The 24,244-nt window shown below is 34.3% G+C and overlaps 2 protein-coding genes across 2 annotated transcripts; both read right to left on the bottom strand.

Moving 5' to 3' along the window:
• Positions 1-111: 111 nt before the first annotated feature.
• LOTGIDRAFT_172818 (hypothetical protein) lies at positions 112-861 on the bottom strand (the record flags this gene model as incomplete). Its single annotated transcript, XM_009049993.1, has 1 exon — positions 112-861. One exon carries the CDS (start codon positions 859-861, stop codon positions 112-114), a length of 750 nt encoding a protein of 249 aa, XP_009048241.1.
• Positions 862-16,070: 15,209 nt separating this feature from the next.
• LOTGIDRAFT_140003 (hypothetical protein) lies at positions 16,071-21,990 on the bottom strand (the record flags this gene model as incomplete). The annotated part of the gene is made up of 9 exons (XM_009049994.1): positions 16,071-16,230; positions 16,552-16,759; positions 17,282-17,411; positions 17,647-17,715; positions 18,256-18,393; positions 19,180-19,313; positions 19,838-19,931; positions 21,551-21,698; positions 21,947-21,990. The coding sequence occupies 9 exons, from the start codon at positions 21,988-21,990 to the stop codon at positions 16,071-16,073; spliced, it is 1,125 nt and encodes a 374-aa protein (XP_009048242.1).
• Positions 21,991-24,244: the final 2,254 nt, after the last annotated feature.

Raw genomic sequence — 24,244 nt, forward strand, 5'->3', positions numbered from 1 at the left:
TGAATGGAGCAACAAATGGGATTATTTGAGAATGAAACTGTATATTTAGTCCACAGGGTGAAACAGTTTTTAGTTCATTCATCCAAAAGCTCTTATGACTTATTCCAACAATTAATGAAGTTTGTCCACTATCAGGGCTTTCAATCCCTCTAACTCATAAAACGTAGCTTCCAATAGCTGGTTTTCCAATTGATTGGTGGTAACTGGTAATTCATATCTAGCGGGTACATTGCCTTTATTCCGCAGGTAATCTAGAATTACAGAAAATTCCTCTGGATTTCTATCCAGACTATACGTTGGTATGTTGTCAATCATCTGTGGTCTAACGATTGAATCCTTGTCTACCATAGCAGATAACAGAGATGGTTCGGCTGTGATAGTTGGTATGCTGGTGACAAATTTTGTTCCTCCAACCATCACATGCACTGGACTCTCCTGACATACTTGGATTTTTTGTAATTTTTTCACAATACTGGTGGGATTATATTCAATCGATTGGACTGGTTCCACGTAACCGCCTGATACCGGCTCTACTTGGGCGATTTTTTCTTTGACTGATTCTACCTGTTCCACTTGAACGCTTGATTGTGTTTCTGATTCTTCTGGTTCTACTACCGTTTCTACTTGAGCCATTGTTTCTGGTTCCGAATCTGTTATTTCCACTTGGGGTATCGTTTCTGGTTCCGAATCTGTTATTTCCACTTGAGCTATCATTTCTGGTTCTGAATCTTTTATTTCCACTTGAGGTATTGTTTCTGGTTCTGTATCTAATGTTGGTCTGTCATCTTCATCAAATAAGCTGTCATCAGAAGGGGCGTCCAAAGATAAAACGTCAGCTCCAGCAAATGTCTCAGTGTCCATTTTGCCCTCTTAACTGGTGAGGTTAGAGCTCTTGACGTGATGGTTCTTTCAGTAACTTCCAGGTTCTTGAACGGTTTTCTCTGCTTTCTGTTTCTTTCTGTGCTTAACTTCCAACTGCTTTTAACTCTGTTCTCTTGATCATTATCAGCCTGTCTACTGATTGTATCAATGAATTGTCGTTTGTTCTGTTGAAATTCCTTGTATTCATTTTCTTCTTTTTCTCCAAATTTCTTATTTGTCTCTTTTACACGTTTCATGGGTGCTCGATTACAACGTTTGTGGCCATCCTTGTATCTAAAAATGTTATTGCACAGAGTGCACTGGAAGGCAAATCCGGAGTGGAACACATCCAGATGACTCGATACGCCCTTGATGGAACTGTATTCCTTCTTGTTGTGGCACAACTTGCACACAAAGTAGGTATTCTGTAAAATATAGATATGATTTTTTTTTAATTATTTATTGTGTTATGAGTAATTTTTCATTTATTTTGACATTATTTTTAGGTCAGTGCTTGCTAGTAGACAGTTTAACGATTGGTCCAGGTCTCTACACCTAGGTAAGGCTTCAAGTTGTCAGAATAACTTCACATCTTCAGTGCCCACTTCATTTCCCCCAATAAACCTCGAAACCCACCACTTCTCAGGTTCTCTTAATTTTGTTGGCCAGGTGAAAAGTGGTTATAAGCCTACCTTATCGCTCATCTTTAAACTGTAAATGTTAGATTAAATAACTCTTAACTGTAAGTATAAAAAATATAACAGTAAACTTTAAGAAAAACTTTACACTTGTAATTTATGGCAGGTATTATTTGAAACAACATTCTAAGTATTTGCTTCACCAACTAATAGAGCTCATGTTTCTTTTCAGAATTGAAACTATGGTTATAACCTTCTCAGGGTTCGCCCTTAGTCAGGGTCCGTTCGTCTCTATATTAAATGACATGTAAGTAATAAATGTGAAAGTGATGACACTTAATCCGATTAACATGTGTTTATATGATAAATTATTTACGGTCGATCATTTATACAAATTTCCGATTAACTCTAATATTTATTGGTGAGAACTAATTTCTAATTTAGACACCAAACCTGTTTAAAATGTGTTTATTACGTGATTTAATCGATTTTGAACAATGACTATATTATAAAAACTCCGACACACTTTCTCATTTTACTTTTAACTCAAATAAATAATTGAAAATGAAATTTTAGCTTGTCCATTGATTTTGATAATGAGTTGATAATATCATTTTGACATATATAAGCTTGCATACATGTCTGACCACTAATATTACAACTGTTCTAACATGGAGATCAGTGTTTGTATTTCCTGTAATGGGGAGATCCGTTCTCTCCAGCATGCCATTTCATGTGATCCGTTAGATACTACATTTGATATTCAGCATCATGACGTGCGGACGATCTTCAATGCGATGTGAACCAAAAATACAGCCAACTTGAAAACAAAATCGAAACACCATGGGACAAGTATATGAAAGATAGCTAGCCAGGCAAGGTAATATATGCCGACTGCAGCTTTATTTTTGATTAAAAATATTTGGCAATACAGTAACAATCACCAGTATGAAATATTCAACCTTCAGTCATACACCTCTTTTGAACTTTTTGGGCGATACTGAATAATATAAAGTATGAGTTATTGCCCTTGATCTTGAAAACGTGTTCAATTTTTAGCTCGTGAAAACTCAAGGCAAATATTTAATCTTCAGCGCGGTACTGAATAATAAAATCCGGCAAGAATCATGCCTTTTAGTGTTTAAGAGCTTAAATTTGAAAGTGTTTTCAAGAACGAGGTCATTGACTCCTATGAAACTTCTTTTTTTTTTTTTGATATTTGATAGTGTTCATCCATGGGTGAGAATAAACAATTTCACCAAGTTTCGTCAAAATCTGTCAAGAATTGATCCTTCTAGAATGTTAACGAGCCTAAAAAAGTTTTTAAGAACAGGGGCAATAATCATACTAAATATTTTTTCGATATTTCTCATTTTCAATTGGGTTTAACAAACCGTGGGTGATAACAAACACTCATGCCAAGTTTCGTCAAAATCTGTCATAGAATTGTGCCTTCTAGAGTGTTTACGAGCTAAAAATTGAATGCGTTCTCAAGAACAGGGGCAATAACTCCTACTAAATATTTTTGGCTTCTTCTGATTTTCGATAGGGCTCATCCTTGGGTGATAACGAACACTCACACCAAGTTTAGTCAAATTTTGTCAAGAATTGTGCCTTCGAGAGTGTTTATGAGCTAAAATTGAACACGTTCTAAAGAACAAGGGCAATAACTCATACTAAATATTTTTTCGATTTTTCTGATTTTCAATAGGTACCGGTATTATCCTTGGGTTATAAGAGATGCTCATGCCAAGTTTCGTCAAAATCTGTCAGGAATTGTGCCTTCTAGAGTGTTTACGAGCTAAAAATTGAACGCGTTTTCAAGAACAAGGGCTATAACTCATACTAAATATTTTTAGATTCTTCTGATTTTCAATAGGGTTCATCCTTGGGTGATTACGAACGATCACACCCAGTTTGGTCAAAATCCGTCAAGAATTGTACCTTCCGAGCTAAAAATTGAACGCGTTTTCAAGAACAAGGGCAATAACTTATACTAAATATTTTTCGATTCTTCTGATTTTCGATAGGGTCCATCCTTGGGTGATTACGAACACCAAGTTTTGTCAAAATCCGTCAAGAATTGTGTCAATTGTGGACGGCAATATACGCCCCCAATTTCATGTGGGCGTATAAAAACGACATGACGACGACGCACTTACGACGACGCACTTCCTCAGTTGCGTTGCTCTTTTGTATACGCACTGCGATAAATCAAAGGATGATGCACCTGTCGGTGCATAGATAAGTGAAATATGAACTAAGGAATGACTTGCTTTGCCATGAGGTGGAACAGTATTATATTTAGTGATTTGTTTTAATATGCTGACATATTAAACTTTATCTTGTTTTGTTAATGATTTGAGATATATGATACTTAAACTGTTGTCTATTCATTCCCTTGCTTATACAATTATGGTGAATCACTATACAGATGATCATATATTATATCACATAGGGCGAACGAACCCAGGGCGAATATGGAATAGGGGTGAACAAGAACAGAGGTGAACATGAACAGGTTCGAACAGGTTTCAGGGCGAACCGACCTTGATTCCTCGTGGTTACTGCACCCTAGAATTTCAATGACGTTATAGCAGACTGATACTGAAATGTGATACGGATAGCTTAAGTAACCATCGACACGCCGCTTACATTTGATTCTGTCTGACAAAACTCACATTGAGAATAAGTATGGCGGATTGTGATTAAAATTGATCCGAGATCACGCCATCTTGGAATATTGATCCCTTTCACTCCAAAGTGACCAATATCTTCAGGAATGTGCCCAGTGATCCCGAAAACCTATGATAAGGTAATTAACTACGCATTAAAGCGGAAAAGAAAATTAATATATTTCTTTGATATTTCTTTTTCGGATGGTTGGCGCTTGGTTTATTTTTTCCACAGCTCATCTGTGAAAACACTTTGAAAAGAGTCAAATTATATATAAAAACTAGCGATGAAATGAATAATAGACTGATGATTGCTAAACCCTTAATGATTCTTGAATATTCTTGCCTTGTTCATCTAAAATACGAAAGGAACCTCACCTGAAGCCTCCGGTTATTGCAATTACATGTATACTGAAATCATAATTACCGCCTATTTACGTCATTCAATTTGGTATTTCCCATAGAGTTATAAATAGTTTTTGTTATATAACTCTAGCCTCTATCACACAGTCCTTCGACGCAAGATAACCTGGTACGGTTGCTTAAAATCTTTGCAATTGGACGAGTCTAAAGTGGCTATTGAATCTGATTGGTTGTCCTTTTGTGCGGGAAAACCAAAATTTAAAGTAAAGCTTCCGTGTGTATCAATGAAACAGTAATTATGGTTATGGTTTAGGAAATAAATTCCAATCTCGAGGAAGCGATAAATTTTAAATCAGATGATATCAAAAATAAACTGAAAGGTTTTGTGGAGGTTGTCATTTTGTTTCGGTTATAAACAAATCGCATGAAAATATGCTTGATTGTAGTTATCTCCCCTTGAAAGCGTCGTAACAGAAAAGTCAACTGGAAGTCCCAGACTATATTCTTGTCGTAGTCTGGTGCGATCTGGTTGTCAGCGACTATTATAACTCTGGCCTATGGTATTTCCAAACAGGATATTTATACATCAAAATTCCCAGATATCTATTTAAAGATAATAGGGAATACCCGATAAACATTTAACAATTTCGATTGGGTGAAAATTATACCTTCCATAATTTATGCAAGAATGTCGTTCATGATAGAGGTCATGGTGCGCGCGTCGCCATATAATTCTATAAAACTATGTATAGCCGACAACATACTACGTTAGTCTCTCTAAGGTTAATCTAATCTGTGTCTCTATGGACTCATTATTGTGTAACTTGCTATAGATACGATACATGTAGATGCAAAAAGTTATGACAAATCGCAAAATCTAGTGACCCAAAACTGGGAGCAAAGTACTGTACACACTGGCTACATTTTCGACAACATGTTGTCAACACACCCGGGCAGCAAAAAATTTGCTCCTGTATACACAATCACGACAGCAGTTCGACAACATGTTGTCAACACACCCGGGCAGCAATAATTTGCTCCTGTATGCACAATCACGGCAACAGTTCGGATAGATATGATTTATAGCCAATTTCTTATTGGATAAAACTCAACATCATTTACATCTCGGCAACAAAAATCAATTTGTATTTATTTGGGCAACACGTTTTAACATTGTTGTAAGATTATCCTGTCGATGTCTTTGATGTATTGTTTCACTATCAGATCTATTGTAAAAACTACTGAGTTCTGTTAAAGTACATGATTAAACTTATTCTGGTCAGTTGCAAAGTGGGCACTGGAGAGACAACATGGTGGCACCATTGCTGTGGTGTTGTTCTCTGATCTGTATGGTAGCCGGCTGCCGGTATTTCCTCGCTTTCTCACCTCTTTCTTTGCCTTTTTTTACCCTCGCTTTGTCGTCTCACGACTTCTCGTCATAATTTTCTTAATCATATCATTATGTTCTTATTGCATATAATTAAGAGTTTTAACCAATCATAAATGTCCATGTATGTACATTCTGGATAAACAAAAAAATACTTTTTGACCTTTCTTGATCGGTCACTCATTTGAATTCTGCGTGTAATTCCCCTTTTAATTTAGCTAATTATGAATTAATTATGGACACGTGAGACAAAATTGTATTTTTCCAAGTTATTAGAAGACCTCTACTTTCTATTGATATAAGTATTAGCATTTTCATTTTCATATATGAATATAACGGAACCCATCTTTAAACCTATCACAAATCAGTTTTGAAATATATACACCTTCTCCACCTGAGTCTCGGATATTGTTTACAGCTAACCGTCGAAATTTTAGCCTCAGAATCCATGTGTGTCCATAATCATGTGTCATACATAGAAAAGACATACATGTTTAAAGAAAAAGAAGTAAAATTTCGAGTTTGAAGTATATTTGAAGAGGTCATGCAATTTCCGTACAGTACTGAAGGCAATTTACATAATATCCAAGACTCAAATCAACCGAAAATGGCGAATCATAGCCTTGACATGATTGTTGTACGTAACCAACATGCAAACATGAGTTTACCTTACTTACCTCTTCAGTCAAAGAGAGTACTTTTAGTTGTGTTCCTTGTAATCTACTTCCTGTAAAAACATGTCTACTGCAATCTGATAGATTAAAAGTTTAAAACCTCGACCAACTCTTTATATGATTTGTACTCAATCATTACAATGATAATGGTGACGCCCTTGGTAGTTTTGTCAAAAAGACACACAAAGAGAATATTTTACTATTTTTATTACATCATAAACATCATAAAACCAATGAGTTTACATGGAATAAATCAAAATATTACTGTTTACTTTTTATTCCCTGTAATGGATTTTCTTTACTTTACTCGTGGATAGATCGCCCTTGTGTACAGATATATCTCTTCCTTGTTTGTCTTTTACAATCTTAACTTTGTCTTTCGGTAAGCTAAATTCGAATGCGACTGCAGTTTTATCCGTCTTATTCTCGTAAAAACTGGGTCTACCATCGTAATTATTCCGAGCTATATCTTTAGACGAATTGCTTGGTTTCATCGATGTTCCATACACACCTACTCCATAACGGACATCATTTTTAGTGTCTGTTGACTGCTTAATGCGTCCAGATTGTATAATTTTTTTTGCAGAATCTTTATCCGTGTAGTGGATAAATGGCTGGAATTAAAAGAGTTCAGTTCGCTTTTGTTTACAAAATTCGTCAACATTATTTTTTGATACGAACCAAAACATGACAATTTGTTCGGCATGTTCATGTTTGGTCGAAGTTTCCTTTACATGATAAGCTATTTGTTCATGAACACAAAACACCATCCTATAATCAATTGTCATGTGAATAATTTGACCGTGTAACCAAATGAAAAGTGATAATAGGCCTACCGTCTGGCTCATCTTTAAGTATTCAATACTTTCAAGTTTGGCTGTATATAAAATACCAAAAACGACTTTAAATATTCAATATCTTAACGTTCCGCTGTAAGTATATAAGATATATTACAAGACTTTAAATATTCAATACTTTAACGTTCCGCTGTAAGTATATCAAATATAATACAAGACTTAAATATTCAATACTTTAACGTTCCGCTGTAAGTATATCAAATATATTACAAGATTTTAAATATTCAAGGGCGATAACTCTGAAATCGTTATTCCGATTACTATCAATTTCGAACTTGACCGAGATCTCATCAACATAATGCATACTCAGTTTCATTAAGATCGGATAAAAACTGTAGCCTCGATCGTTCATACAAGCAAAATTTGACGCGTTTTTACTAAGTCAAGAGCAACAACTCTGAAGCCATTCATCCGATTATTACCAATTTCGAACTTGACCGAGATCTCATCAATGTATACATGCATACCAAATTTCATCAAGATCGGATTAAAACTGTAGTCTCGATCGTATCTACAAGAAATGTGAACAGATCGGTGGGTTGGACATGGCGACAGCAAGGTATCCTGTTTACACATTTTCCGGGGCGTGTAAAAAGAAGGAGTAGAAAAATCTCGATTAATAAACATCGCATGACGTTGCCAGTCTAATTTTAAGCAGAAATAACGGACGTAATCCTCAATTTGATTTAGGACTTGTTGAATATTTTTTAATATTTTGTGGAACTGAAAGTTTCTCGAAAATTTGTTGTGTCTGTAAATCTTGAATCCGAATTTAAAGTTGTGTAAAATATATTTTTTTAAAATTTTAATGAGATCCAGAAAAAATAAAATTTTATCAAATATATTTCAGATGGATCTATATTAAGGCTTTCGTACGAAGACAGGTTTATTTTCTTTTAAAGGAAAACACCCTCTTTAGTTTCCAAAATTAAAATTATAAGTGTCTTTTTTCACCATTCAGTACAAACCTACTCAATAGGTGTTGATTTTTTATATAAAAAAAAAACTGAAAGAAAAAGTGGATAACAGTGAATTTAGTAAAAGTGATCGTATAAGTAAAATTTATAAAACGTTTCATGGATAGCTGATGTCAAGTCATATCAGCAATAGGCGAATAACCAGAAAATGATCCCAGTACGCCAATTATTATGGTTGCTCATCAGTTGAAATTTTAAAAATGGTATGAAAGTGCCAAGTTTCTGAAAATTTAAAAATTTGTGAAAAACAGAACTCACCTCAATCCTATCGTTATTAAACTGAATCATCATCTATAGTGGGGGCATTTATATAGCAGGTGTCCATGCAGGCCTATCTACATTCATCACCGTAAAATGTGTTTTCCCAGTGAAAGATTTAATATTGGGTCATTGACGGTCAATATGACTTTTTAGTGAAATACAATCACAGTAACGAAGTGGAAAGGTTAATCAATCAAACTATCGTTTCCAGCTAAGCACATATTTTAAATTTTTTGTAGGCCTATACATAATATGTGCGATAATGCAATTCTCTGGAAAGATCTGTCGAAAAATCATATTCCAAAACTAAATGACTTTCTATTGAGCTGAACCAAACAAGGTCATGCGTGAGCGGCAACACCATAGGGAACGTGACTCTGGTGATTTGGTTTGACTTAGATTTTGGAATTTGGGGAAAGGCAGGTTTGATTCTCCAAAATGTACTAGTTATTATAGCTGGAATAGATACTTCATTGAGATATTGGTTCTAGAAATAGGTACAATAGTAAATTGCGAGAGGGGACTTGCTATCAGTCAATGTAAAGAGGTTTTCTAAGGAAAAAAATTCTCTTTAAGTTCTTTTTTTTTATTCTTGGCTTATAGACATGGGGAATATCTCTCGTAGACTCTATCTTGATTGCTGGAATACTGGCAGTGACACTTCTAGGAAACGCTGGATGAGGGGGCGAGTAGGAAACACAATTGTCCAAAGAGGGGCACAGAAATTCCCACGATTGGTTGAGAATTTGAATTCCCATTACTGTTCTATAGAATATCTCCACACATCACTTAAAACAGGGCCGTATCTAGAAAGTACCAGAGGGTGAGGCTAAATATGAGCGGTGTCTCTCCTAGGATGCCGACAGAAGCCAACGGATTACAGATAGCCAATGATGAATTTTAAGTTTCAAGTTTGAAACGAGACCTTTTACAGGCCTGAGGAGAGGACCGTGGACCAATACCCCCACCACCATCCACTTTACTGACTGTATATGGGCAATATATCAACTTGCCTGTCCTACTTTCGGTTTCTCCGAAATTTTTACTAATATTCTCCGAAATTCTATTTTAGGATACTTGTTATTTCTTTTAATAATAATAGACAATATTGTGTATTTCCTGAAACTGTGTTTTCCCCAATAGTGACATAAGCAAAGCTTTTAATTTGGGTCAATGACGGTCAAAATGTTATCTGCATACAACTTTTGTAATGTATCCCTTATCGGTTTACCAATGAATCACTCCCAATTTGATAAAGGACCTTTTACACGGTATTCAAGTTGTAAAAACCTTGCTTTATAAAGACAAATTTGCCGTGTAAACAGTGCTAGTACACTAATTCAAATTCAAGTTGTGTATTTCAAAGATACCTTGCGCCCACTGGCAGCTTTGATTTTAAATAAAAACGTTTGGCAGTACAGTAACAATTACCAGTATGAAATATTAAACCTTAAGATATACACTTCTTTTGAACCGATACTGCATAATATTACCAAGTTTCATCAAAATTTGGGCCTTCTAGGGTGTTTAAAGGCAAAAACTTGCGCGCCTTTTTTAAGAACAAGGGCAATAATATTTTTCGATTTTTATGATTATCATTAGGGTTCATCTTTGGATGATTACATAAACTCACACGAAGTTTCGTCAAAATCCAGATTTGTGCCTTCTGGAGTGTTTACGCGTTTTCATGAACAAGGGCAATAACTCATACCAAATATTTTTCGATTTTTTTATTTTCAATAGGGTTCATCCATGGGTGATTACAAACAACCATACCAAGTTTCGTCAAAATCAGTCAAGAATTGTGCCTTGTAGAGTGTTTACGAGCAATTGTGGACGGACGGACCGACGGACTTACATGGGTGACGACAATATACGCCCCCATTTAATGTGGGCGTATAAAAATTGGGATTTTTTATCTATGACCAATGGGATCTCAAGGTTTAACGGTTGTAGAGCACAGGTTAATATAAACGAACCGACCCTTAACCGATAGTAACACGAACTGGTCAACGTGACGTAATAGCTTCCTTCTCAAAGAGCATGGCTGACATTCTGGTCAAGTCTTTATCGTTCTAACTCATTTCTGTTATTTGTTGAGATTAGTGGTTGACAATTTGGTATGTTTTTATGTTATCTTATTTAATGTATATCGTAGAACATTTCTAGCGGTCCTAACCTCCCTGTCATTTTGTATTTGTCCTGTAATTTATGTGTAAAGTTTGGGTCTGAAATCTTTCCATCGTCAATGAGTCGTCACGGATGATTAGCGCGCACTGTCGATTGCCTTATATGGAAAGTGAAAGTACAATTTCTCGAATAGCTTTGTTTACATTCTGTAGTATTTAAAAGAGTCTCTCTCTTGCCCAAATTATATGAATAGTTACTTGTTATTGTAATTTTGTATCTTTTCAGTTAATCGTCAAATATCCTATCATATCTTGTTAGATTCAGCATTGTCCACATATTTATGGTTTTATGATATTTTGGTTTTACTAAACTCTGTGTGAACGCTGTTCTAATGTGTTTGATTTTTGTGGCCCTGATAGTCTTACGCATTAACAACGCCACAAAGGTTAAAGGTCATTCTCCGTTTGTTCCTGGTGTGATAAAAATTATCTGACAAAAATATTTTTAAGTGTGAAAACATTTTTATGTGTAATGAAAGTTCTTTTTCCTGTGATAAAAATTACGTGACTACAAGTATATGGTTTTTTTTCAATCATGGGAAAAAATAGATTTATAGTGAGAATATTTTATGTCCTGAAAAAAGGTCGCCCAGACAGAGTGATTTCATGTTCTGCAAATATTTCCGCTTCGGCCTGTAATACTTTAGGGCCGGACATATTGAAATGCCACTTTTAAGCGAGTTAAGCCAGATTCTTTTCGGATTGCAAGTTTTTAAGAATTTTTCACCACCACGAAAGAAATGATTGGCATCGTAGAATATCTGGAAATGTCTGGTTGGACCCATTAATTTGTGAAAGATATTATTGATTTAAACAAACACACATTACATGTATTTAATAAAATTCTGACATAACAACACCTGTATCGCGTTAATGAGCCATCAAATTTTGATGCGCTTTTACTAGGTCAAGGGCAATAACTCAAATTTCGTTGATCGAAAAAACGTCAAATTCAATCTTGACCAAGATCTCATCATTATACATGATCATTATGATTGATCACACCAAATTTCATGAAAATCGGATGAAAATTGTAGTCTCTTTTGTAGTTTTTCTTAAGTCAAGGGCAATTACTCAAAAACCGTTCATAGAAAGATAGCCAAATTCGATCTTGTCAAAGATCTCATCATTTTAAATACCCACACCAAATTTCATTTAAATTGGATGAAAACTGTTGTCTCTATTGCATTCACAAGCCAATCAAGGGTGAACGGACCAACGAACATTATAATGTGGGCTTATAGAAATTATCAAAAACAGCGATCCTTTAGATTGTGATCCATTCCCATCTAAAAACAATCTAATCAAAATTAAGATTACAATTCCGTATCTTTATTGTTTTCAGATATTGTAATCTGTTAAGTTTTCTACCAAAACCCTGCCCCAAGGTGTACATGTATTTTCAACCAATCAAGGCGTGTCATGCAAAACTTGAATCTTTATTGAAAAATGAATTGTGGGATATTGAAACCTAAAGTAGAGCAATATGACAGCCTCTTTGGGTTTCGCTATCCCACAATTCATTATCAAGATTCGGGTTTTGCATGACAAGCTTTGATTGGTTTAAAATAACATCATAAGGAAGGGCCTTTGGTAAAAAATAATAATTAGATTACATCGATAAAAAATGACATGTTTGAGAACTGATAGGGTCAGATTTGTTGGTGAGAACTGATAGGGTCAGATTTGTTGGGTCGCATAGAACTATGCTTGGGACAATGGCTATTTTATATGTTCAGATTGTATAGTTTCTCCAAAGCTCTACATAGGCATTTGACAATCAAATAACAAGTCTATGTATCTCTTTTCTTATATTTTTTTTCTTTTTTAATTTTTATCTAATATCTATATAATACAATATATGTACATATATATAAAGATAGATGAGAATCTGAAATGAGAAAAAGTCATAATTTCATAGGAGTTGTAATTTATGCGGAATATTTCTAAGATACCATAATGAATACAAATATATTGATTTGAATATACTTAAAAATTCATATGACAATATGCCAGAGCTGTAACATTAAGAGAAATAAGCCTTAAAGGGATTGCAAAAAAGTTTTCTAAACTTTTTATGTGTTTCCGAGACACTGATAGTATCAATTAGCACCATTCCAATTTTCATTCCGACGTCTGTGGTTCCTGCAATTCCACTAAAACAACGCGTTTTAGGATGTTACTTGAAGAGAACTGCACAGATATCAATAGCAGTTCTCCTCCAGTGATGTCATAAAACATGTTAGTTTTAGTGGAATTGCAAAAAAACCACAGACGTCAGAATGAAAATTGAAATGGTGCAAATTCGGAGCTATCCCCCATTCACAAAAATTTTTTTGACTATCCCTTTCAGTTAAACTTTTGCAATTTTCGAACAAATGTTTATGCCAAACCGTTTCCACAATTTTCATTACAGTAGGTATTAAGGTATTTAGAAATGGTTCCCAATAATTACAAAAATTCAAAAAATTGAGAAAAAAATACAAACTGTAAAAGCCAAAAAATAGGAAAGAATAATGTTAATTATAAATGAAAAATATTTAAAAAAAAAAAAACAAGAAAAATTGACAGAATACATCCGAAGTAATTTAATAAAATCATAAAGATTAGGTTAATGAATTTTGTGCAATTATATGCATTAATATTTATATTGAGAAAACTGTGACTGTTTACAAAGCAATAATTGGTACATCAGTTCACTGAAATAGAGAAACGGATTAGGATATTGGTTCCTGAAATAAAATGAACAGAATGATTCCTGACAATGAGTCTTTGGTACCAACATAATTGTTCATTGATCACAGATATTGCACTTTGTCTAATATTTACAGGATATGATGTATCAATATACATAATGGGACATCACAGCAAATTATTTCTTTAGGTACATATTAAACACACTAACATTATCCTTATTTTTAAGTCTTCCTTGTAACTTTTTCACAAACCCTAGATCGCTTTTCAATCACACAAGTCCAAATATAAAGTTCTTAAAACTCAAAACTTGTTAGCATTTTTCTATATTTTAAGCACACTGTGTGAAATCAACATATAAAACACAATTACATAATACATTGTCCATAGAAAAAACAGACAGCAATCATTCTACTAATTGGTGAAGAAGTTATAGTCATTCTCCACTAAGCTAACTGAATTACTTTCCTCATTAGAGCTATGCATTACTTTGAGCAATACCTTTACACATGGAACAAACCTCCCAATGAAACTAAGTGGTAACTTCATAATCTTACACTAGGTATTCCTTAAAATTACATCAACCAATCCTTCATTAAATTTTGTAGGTAACTTCTCATTCTTACTTTTGGTAACTTCTGAAAGTTAGTACCACAAGGGACAATATTTAAAAGAATGATATTGTGAGTGATAACTAACTTTCGGCATCTTTTTTTCCTCAAAACTGGTTGGTAACTTCTTGTTCTTACTTTTGGTAACTTCTGAAAGTTAGTATCACAAGTGGACAATATTTGAAACAGTGATAACTAACTTTCAGCATCTTTTTTCCTCAAAACTGGCTGGTAACTTCTTGTTCTTACTTTTGGTAACTTCTGAAAGTTGGTACCACAAGTGGATAATATTTGAAAGAGTGATATCTTTTCCACAAAATTTTCTGGTAGCTTTCCTTACTTTTGTTAACTTTTGGACAATATTTGGAAGAATGATATTGTGAGTGATAACTTTCGGCATCTTTTTCCTGAAAACTTGTTGGTAACTTTTCATCCTTACTTATGGTAACTTTTGAAAGTTAGTATCACAAGGGACAATATTTGAATAATGAGTAATATTGTGAGTGATAACTAACTTTCGGCATCTTTTTCCTGAAAACTTGTTGGTAACTTTTCATCCTTACTTATGGTAACTTTTGAAAGTTAGTATCACAAGGGACAATATTTGAATAATGAGTAATATTGTGAGTGATAACTAACTTTCAGCATCTTTTTCCTGAAAACTTGTTGGTAACTTTTCATCTTTACTTTTGGTAACTTTATTCATCTGCTGGTGACAATCCAATAAAGTGATTACTTTCCTTCTGTTTTAACTTGAAAGTTAATATCACAAGAGACAATATTTTTGATATCAAATATTGTAAGTGACAATTAACTTTCAAAAATGAATCATCTTCTCAAAGTTATCACTAGAGGTGTAAGTGACAACCAACTTTCCTGTTACTTCTTCTCTGAACTTCTTCAAAATTTACATCCATAAAAACCTGAACTACCCTTGTCTTTCAACAAGTCGTATATTTTGATCAAAAATTGTGTATCTTGTATTGCTTGATGACTAACTTCTCTGGATCTTTGGTAATACAGACTTACTTACAGATTTATCCAGATAAACAGGAACAGGTGAAACTAAGAACAGGGCTGCTAAAACAGGAACTGGCAAAAATTAACTTACTGGAACATCAACATCAATTAAATCTGTTGGAACAGAGACAGGCTAACCATACTGAAGCAGGAACAGATTAAACCAAGGCTCAAATTACTGGAATCTTGACAAGCTTACTTTACTGGAACAGGCTGAACTGGAACTAGATTAACTTGACACGGAACAAGGAATAGCAGGCTGAACTTAGAACAGGAACAAACTTAACATACTGGTTAACTTGACTGGAACAGACTGCACTGGCCCTTAAGAGTACTGTACTGAACTGACCTGGAACAAGTCAACAACTGGAACAGGCTGAACTGCAAAGCAAACTGGAACACTGTGCACTTAGAAACGGCTCTTACTTAGGGAACTTTCGGAACTTTATATCCACTTGTTTGGACTCTGTGGTCTTGAACTGTTCTGATTATGGAACTTACATGAAAGGACACTAGCGAATACAAGATACAAAATTTCGATTCAATCGACATCTGGAATCCTATTTACTACCCAACAGTCAGGAACCCAGATTTTCACTTACAGATTTGGCTGCAGACCAACCACCTCTATGGTTTAAGACATCATACAGCAATCAAAACTATCCTACTCTTCTTGGGAAATCCTCCAATCCATCAAAAGAGCTCCAAGAGAAGCCTTGCATATATTCTCTTTTGTGATCATCCTGAATCCTGATCACCTCCATCACCATCTTCCTTGAAACTGACTCCTCCTTACTATTACTATCACAACCATTGATTTGAGCACTACCTTAGCAAATTAGGGGGAACATTTAGACAAAGGATCAGAGAGCTTGGATAGCAGTATTACTAGCTTTACAGTCTAATTTAGATTTATCTGCATTGAGGGCAGCACCCTTTTCTTCAAGAAACGCCATGCATTGGTCTACATCTTGGAAGGCCAACTCATCTGCGATATATTGCAGCGCAAGAAGTGGACGATACCTACACATTCAATGTAACCACACCACAAACGGACAATGAAAAAGAAAATGAGAAAAAAAACATTAATTCATGAGTAGTACAGTGGAAAAAATAAGCATCCATTACTTACCAGGAATGAAATTTTTCAAATCAAATTCAAAATATGAAGCAATTGATCACTAACATTCAGTCCTCTCGATGCAAGTTACATAGATGACTTTTTTCCAAATAGCTCGGGATTTTTTTTACCATAAAAGTTGCTTGAAATTAAGAATTTTTGAGGCCAATTTGATAAGAAAAGTGCAAAAAAAGAAAATTATTTGGTGGAACCAATATACGTACGATTTTACAATGGCTTTAACTGCTGTCTTTCTCACTCTTTCAACAAACCAGTCCATGAGAAAACCTGACATTCTAGGTGCTGTACGGTATAACTTGAAGAAATTGTGGTAATTGTTACAGGCCCATGCTGACCGCACTTTTAAAGCATGTTTAATACACACATCTAGGTGATCTGCTTTGCTTAATAAGGATAAAGCTGTGGTCATATCTGAAATAATGATAATTCTTATATCAATAATATTATAAATTGTCAACAGCTTACTGATGTTCATGAATGGAACTACATTTTCAATATCTTCAGTATTTTGATGATATCAAGCGGCCCATAGCAACAGGGGTCAAGGTTGAAGCAACCATGTCGACCCAAATCATCACTGCAACTTAACACCAATCAACTTAGTGTTTCTTTTATTTGAGGTAGTGATAGTAATCTTTTGATGTGAACAATTCCTCTCCCTACTTCTGCAATCTCTGACCTTCCTTCACTCCTGATATATTGGAATGAAATGAATTGAGTTTTTACTTTTCTGCACCATGTTGGCTAATGCAAATGAGCAACGTCAATCAGGGTGCAGAAATTTTGCCGGGACAGCGGCATTGGCCTTTTCTTTTTCGATTTCCAACTGTTGAATTATCTTTAACGTGCATAGTCTATAGCACACAGGGCCTCAGTTTATTGTCCCAATCTGAACGACACAACGCTTTCCAGATATATTGAAGAAAATCATACCTAATGAATTGGAAGTAAAAATATAGTATAAAATTCTGTAGGCTGTAAATTCTACTTTGTTTCCCTTATTGCCCTCCTGATATAAAAGTTTGAGCTGTGTTTGACATTGATTAAACTCTTCATGATCAGCCTGAAATATAATACGAGCAGTGAGGTATTTAATCATAATGGCAATGGTTACATTCTTATATTTCAGCCATTTCTTTATCTACAGTATTCTCTAATCATGGAATGCAGCATTTTGATTTGATATTTTGCCAGCGAATACAACCAATCAGAGCTCTCGACAGAAAGGCTGTAAACAGCATGGCTCGTGTTCACATACTTACTGACACAGACAAAAAGATATCAACCATGAAACTTACCTTTTCCATTGCTATTCTAGCATGTGTTTCATAAACCTTGACTGTGAACTCATCTCTAATGCCCTGAACCTGAAAAATTGAAAACGGTCACTGATGGGTATATCAGAACTGAAAGACAACTTATGATATAGCATATCTACAACTATATTTGCTCAACTATATTGAAACTATACATGCCAGTGTGGTTTTTGTTGGCTGATTTGATTTGGTTTCAATTTGCTAGTAACATTTGGCTCTTTGATTAGATTAGCAGCTGTCTACTAATGCAAAATTTGATAGTGGCAATATGGCTGCCTCCGCTGAAAGTCATCTATTTTGATTTTTTATTATTATTGATGAACTTCCACAAGCCGCCATGTTTAAAAAGTCTAATCTGATCGCCTAATCACCTTCTGGGACAGTTAGTTGCAATCTCTTTTAATTCTTGAAGTATAGCAAAAAAGACAATCTTGTAAAACTCGTAGACATGGCTCCTATACTGCTGAAAGAGCACAAGGACTTATAATTTTAAATATGACTATACTTTACACAGGGATTGAAGGGAAATGCCTGAGGGTACTCAGCGCTTACAGGTTTCAATTAATCTGATACAAATTAAAGTCAACATACTGTTAAATCTTGTCGAATAGACTTCAACTGTTCACAAGCAAAATGATAGTTTTGAGGATTTTCTTTCCATCTCTTCTGCACCATAACTAAGGATTTCTTCAAAACCTCTACAGGTCTAATAGATTTGGCATCGGGAGCCTACAAACAAAACAAATGTCAGATAAGTGGACTCACATTATCACAAGTTGAGAAACCTAGTTGCAGAGTGGAACCATGATACTGTTTCACACACAAAAATTCAGATCGATTTCTGTTGTAAGTTTGTTATATCTCAAGACATTCCACAAATACAAAAAAACATTTTTTTTAACAAACAGATCCTTGGTATTCTGGAAGGATTAGCATCAAGGCCTGATTTCATGGATCAACTTTTATTTTCAAATGGATTGTAAGAATAATCAAAAGTTAATATACTTAGTAAAGCATAGAAACTCAATATTTTGATTGAACTATATCTATTTAGCATTCTCCTTTCCATTAACATTTGTATAACAGATGAATGGTACACATTGAATGCAACTAAATTTGCTCTTTTATTTCTGACAGACTTAAACTTGAGTTGAAATGAATGGAGTTTTCTATCTCCTACTTTTTTATCACCTTTAGACAATCAATACCCTGCAGTGAGCAATAAGAGAAATTTTATAAGGAAAGCCGCATCAGTCCTAATATTTCATTTCCATTTTTTGAGAGATCTTTAACATGCACAGCCTGTACCACACAGGGCCTCCATTTACTGTTTTATCTGAACAATAAGATGCTATATTGTCATTCACCCGTATGTTTTTGAGGAAGCATTATCTCGAAGGGAACTTTCAGGTTAGAGGTTTGAATATAAAATCAAGACATGTAACTTGCAAACTGGTTATAATAGGCCATTAAAAAGGGCTATCTATCTAAATAATATTGTGTTCTATTACTTACACTGGTTAATCGGAGGTATTTCTTTTCTAGATCAAGACAGGTACCAACTATTTCAAAACTTCCTAAATCAGCATCATTACTATCTGTATTCTGAAAATGAAAAAAATGACGCGGGATAAAGATTATTTCTTCAACTGCATTCACGGTACGGTTTTTAATTGTACAAGAACCTTATATCAGACTAATTTTACAAATAGCAAATATCTTGGACAATATGCTATGTCTTCAAAATGTTAAAGTTGTTTACATTTACAAAGCTCTTTACACTTTTGTAACTAGTTGTTAAATACTTACAAATGTGTTAAATACCGGTACTTACAAAGTTGTGTTAAATACTTACAAAGTTGTACTTACGAGGTTGTAAGCTACTTACGAGGTTGTAAGCTACTTACGAGGTTGTAAGCTACTTACGAGGTTGTAAGCTACTTACGAGGTTGTAAGCTACTTACGAGGTTGTAAGCTACTTACAAAGTTGTAAGCTACTTACAAAGTTGTAAGCTACTTACAAAGTTGTAAACTACTTACAAAGCTGTTAAATACTTACAAAGCTGTTAAATACTTACAAATTGATAAATACTTACAAAATTGTTTATCCCCATGGTTATTTTCTGGCGTGGTTTCTTACTGGTATTTTTTGTTTCATTATCTAAATGGTCACCAAATCTAGCTGCCCTCTTCTGCATTCGTGATGCTTTGTCAGGGTCATGAAAGTTCATTCTATAAAAAAAAATATCAGAAATAATAAACTTAGTCTTGAAAATTTTCAGATTTCCAGGCTTTTTGGTATAAAGCAGCAAGATTCTGAAAAAGCTTACCCTTTTAAACCACTCTTTAGGTGAACACCCTTTTTGATGTTGGAATCAGTTTTATCATTGTCAGCACCACGCCCTCGACCTTTACCCCCACGCCCTCTATTCTGTTTACCACGAGTACCACTATTAAATCTTCCTTTTTTACTCATTTTGTCATCATCACTTCTATCTGAACTAGACCTACAAAATGATGCAGGTAATATATAGACCTTGAAATATTTGAAAGAAACATGTTCTTTTTAAAGGTATACTACCTCTTATGACAAAAATCTTGGTTAAAATGAATCTTTGTTCATCATAGGTCTATAAAAATAAGTAATAATCCATTAAATTATGTAGTTACAAGCATTACTTAGAAGCGTGATTGATAATTACTCAGTTTTATATCTTATATACAGATTCTATTATTTAGTCTTGGTACCTGGTTGAGACCAACTGATGAATAAGCTTATATAATCTTATTGACCAAGTTTGAGACTTTAAATTCAATGTCCATTCTAAGAGGTAGTATCCCTTTAAGCAATAAAGAAAATTTGTTCTGGTACTCATTTTGGTATGACAGAAAAAGCCATAGCATTGTTTAAATTAGTGCCAAAAGATTTATTTAGCATTCTCCTTTCCATTTCATTTGTATAACAAATTAATGGTACACATTGAATGCATTTGCCAAAAACACCAGATGTGGTTTGACATTAGCTTAAATGGGGCAAACTTCTCCTGAATGTTCTTTTAATATTTTACATGGGTCAGAATTAGGTCCATAACAAAAAGGGACATAATCCTTTCAAATATTCAACCAATGCCTGGCAAATTACAAGTATAATCTTTCACTTACACTGTTTTTAATATTTGACAGTTTGCAATGGGGGAAATTTGAACAGTGGTAATATCAAAATTGTTTCAATTTCGAACTGTGAAAGAAACTGTAGTGTATGACATCTTGGCCTATTATTGCCATGCAACTCCCTCCTACATGCATCACTGACATGGGAATCACCTAGGTAATACATACCCTCGTCTTTTGTTGAATTTTCTAGGTGATCTTCTACGTCTGTGTGGTGATCTAGAACGTGATCTAGTTGATCTGGTACGGGATCTAGATCGAGAACGTGATCTCGATCTACTTGATGAACTGAAAGATCGGGACCTAGAATGACGATATGTTGGTACTCTGTCACCACTGTATATTCCACGACCTTTACTTGCTGGGGTCATAGCTCCACGACCCCTTCCACCTCCTCTACCTCTCATTCTAGTAGCAAACGTCTCACCCACACCCCAACGACTTTTTCTTGGTGTAAGTTTAGGCTTGGGACCATCAATACTGTAAATCAGAAATTCAAATTTTTCAAAATGAAGATTTTATCACAATGTAAATACTGAGGAAAATTCTGAAGGTTACACCTAGTCTGAAGCCAAGTTTGATCCCCAGACCATAGTATGATGAACTCATGGAGTCACAATGATTACCCTCAATTAAGAAAATTCAAGTCCAAATATAAAGTTTATATAACAAATAGAAAAAAAAACTTAATGAATGTTTAACACAATAATGTTACAAACCTTGGAAGAGGTTCATTCTCCCAATCTATACTCCAAGCATCTCCTGATTTAAAAACCTCTGTTAAACGTTCCTTTAAAATAGATTCTATCTGATCTTTATGACTTTCATGTGCAAATGTAGCAAAAGCCTTTTGAACGTACTTCCTGAAAAAGATAACATGCCATTAAACTCTTAACCCTACAACAAGTTGATTTTGTTGTTAGATTTTAAAACTTAAAATGAGGAGATGCTACCCAACAGAAGCACTGGCCTTGCTTGTCTCTGTGTAAATTTTTTTGGAGCAATAGCAAGTCTTAATACGGTATCTTTATAAGTGCAAAAATACACGAAATTTTCTCTTAGAGAACAATACCTCAGAATTTAAGTATCTTAAAAGCAAACTAATTCTTACTTTAAGGCAGGTGGCCAATCTTCTGATGCAGTGCTTCCAAACATGTTGTCATTGCTGAAAAAAAAAAATTGTCAGTATATTTTCAAATTATGGAGTTAAATGTACCAATAATCATTCATACATGGACAATTCTAAATGTGATTTACATGGGCATTTTGTGATATCAGGTCAAGGCCTATACTCACTGACAGATCATGATACAGACCAAATGATTTATTTCAGGCTTATCAAAATGTCTCTTCGAATACTAAAATGAATCCCTTTATCATCAGATACAGTCTGACTTTATGGAACATTTCAAAGGGAACTTTTACAAAAATGGGAATGACAACCCCATCTTCTTGTATTGTAAACTGCCTTAGTGAAACTTCACACATTTGACCATTATAAAATCAAATTTGATAATGTAAGCTTATTTTTTTGTACATACAAGTATCACTATCTCAGATACTCACTTAGATGGTTGTGGACTAGGTGGTATAGGAATATCTTCTGGGGGTGATGGTTTGTATGGCTGTGGACGATTCTGGTTATTTGGTGTAGAAAACCGCCTACGGTTATTACCACCCTGACTCATAGCATTATTGGGATTTAAATTGTTCTTCTTTGGAATTTGAAACCGGACGCCACCTGCACCAGGAGCTTCTGAAAATTGGATTTAGATCTTCATCAATTCAATTCCATCAGAGATGGTTGGACCAATAAGCCGAATTCCCTACGTATGTTGCTCTGTACCATTCTTGCAGAGTAAACAGCTAAGCATCTGTACATTGAAAACTAACAAGACACAAATACCGCTAATAACCGCTCTCCTCCGCAAACGTGTGAACGAACCTTTATGCTTATGTTTCAGAAATACTGCTTGTGGGATGGCAATGGGTGTAGAGCAAAAATATGGATAGTTTCATTTGCACATTCAGCTAACATCAATCTGAACAAAAAGACCAAAGTGCTTAGAGACTTAACTAATTTCAATAATCAAATTCATGTTTAAACTTCTTATGCTTATTCCCATGATCGTTTTGCCAAATTTTGAAAAATCGCAAATAAATCAAATACTTACGCTTACGGTTGAATTGCTGATTACAGTTCTGATTATTCATGTTCATTCTGTTATTTTCATTATTATTTCCATACATAGGTGGAGGAGGGGGTGGTCGGTTAACAAAATTATTATTATTGAACCGATACTGAAAATAAAATTAAGCCTTATTTCATGTGTGCAAAGACAACAATATCTGTAAAGAACTTGTCAAAAACCAACCCAAATTCTGAAGACCTGTAGACATACATTTTGAAACTTGTAACAAGAATAAGACAAATAATGATATTTGTTTTAAAAGCAAGATTAAGAAAGATAATACTATATTAAAAGCAATTGCTTATCTTAGTCATTTTTTACCACTTAATTATAAGATAAGATAATGCATACCAATACTCACTTAGGTTGCATGCCTTATAAACTACAACTTTGACAAGTCAACAATGCAGAGAACTTGTATTTCAATGTGAATAACATTATCTATATGTTAATTATACAAATCTTAAATTCTTAACAAAAGATCTGGCTAAACGAAATTCAACAAAAAAAAATTTTGTAAAGTTATCCAATAAGTTACAATTGCATCCTACATCTACCAAAATAACTTGCTGCATTCTGTCTCTTTAAATATTCAAGTATGGTAACATTGATAGTCCCTGTAATCCTTATTAAATACAAACTCAAGATAATCCCTTTGAAAGTTGGATTAACTCATGCCAGTGGATAATCTTTTAAGCTAATAAATCAATACAATGCTTACCTCTTGATTAAGCTGTGGATTAAACATACCATTGTTAAAACCATTGTTGTATCTAAAAATAGAATAACACTCGTGATTAGTTCAAATTCAATACAGGTATATCTACGAAACAAAGTTTTAATAACTGAAGCTGAAAAAAAAAAAAGCTTATAAAAAATTATTTGATATTGATCATCAAAAATAGTTACAGGCATGATAATATTTGCAATTCCAAGCGCAGCACTATTAGCTTCCTGCAAATTTAACAAATGTAAGTAACATCTAATGCTTAACAAGGGTCTGATATAACCTAACCATAGGGTTTTGCAAAGTGCAACATTCTTACACACACTATGCAACAGTTCATAAAAAAGCACTAATTACTATGATGACTTTCTTGAGAAACTTACGGTTGTTGAAATGGGAATCTCTGACGATGTGGAAACATGTTAGGACCTTGAAACTGTTGTTGATTATTGAAATAGTTGGAATTCTGATCTTGAGGTGGGGGCGGTGG

The sequence above is a fragment of the Lottia gigantea genome, assembly GCF_000327385.1.
Source record: "Lottia gigantea unplaced genomic scaffold LOTGIsca_142, whole genome shotgun sequence".
In the NCBI taxonomy this organism is placed as follows: domain Eukaryota; kingdom Metazoa; phylum Mollusca; class Gastropoda; family Lottiidae; genus Lottia; species Lottia gigantea.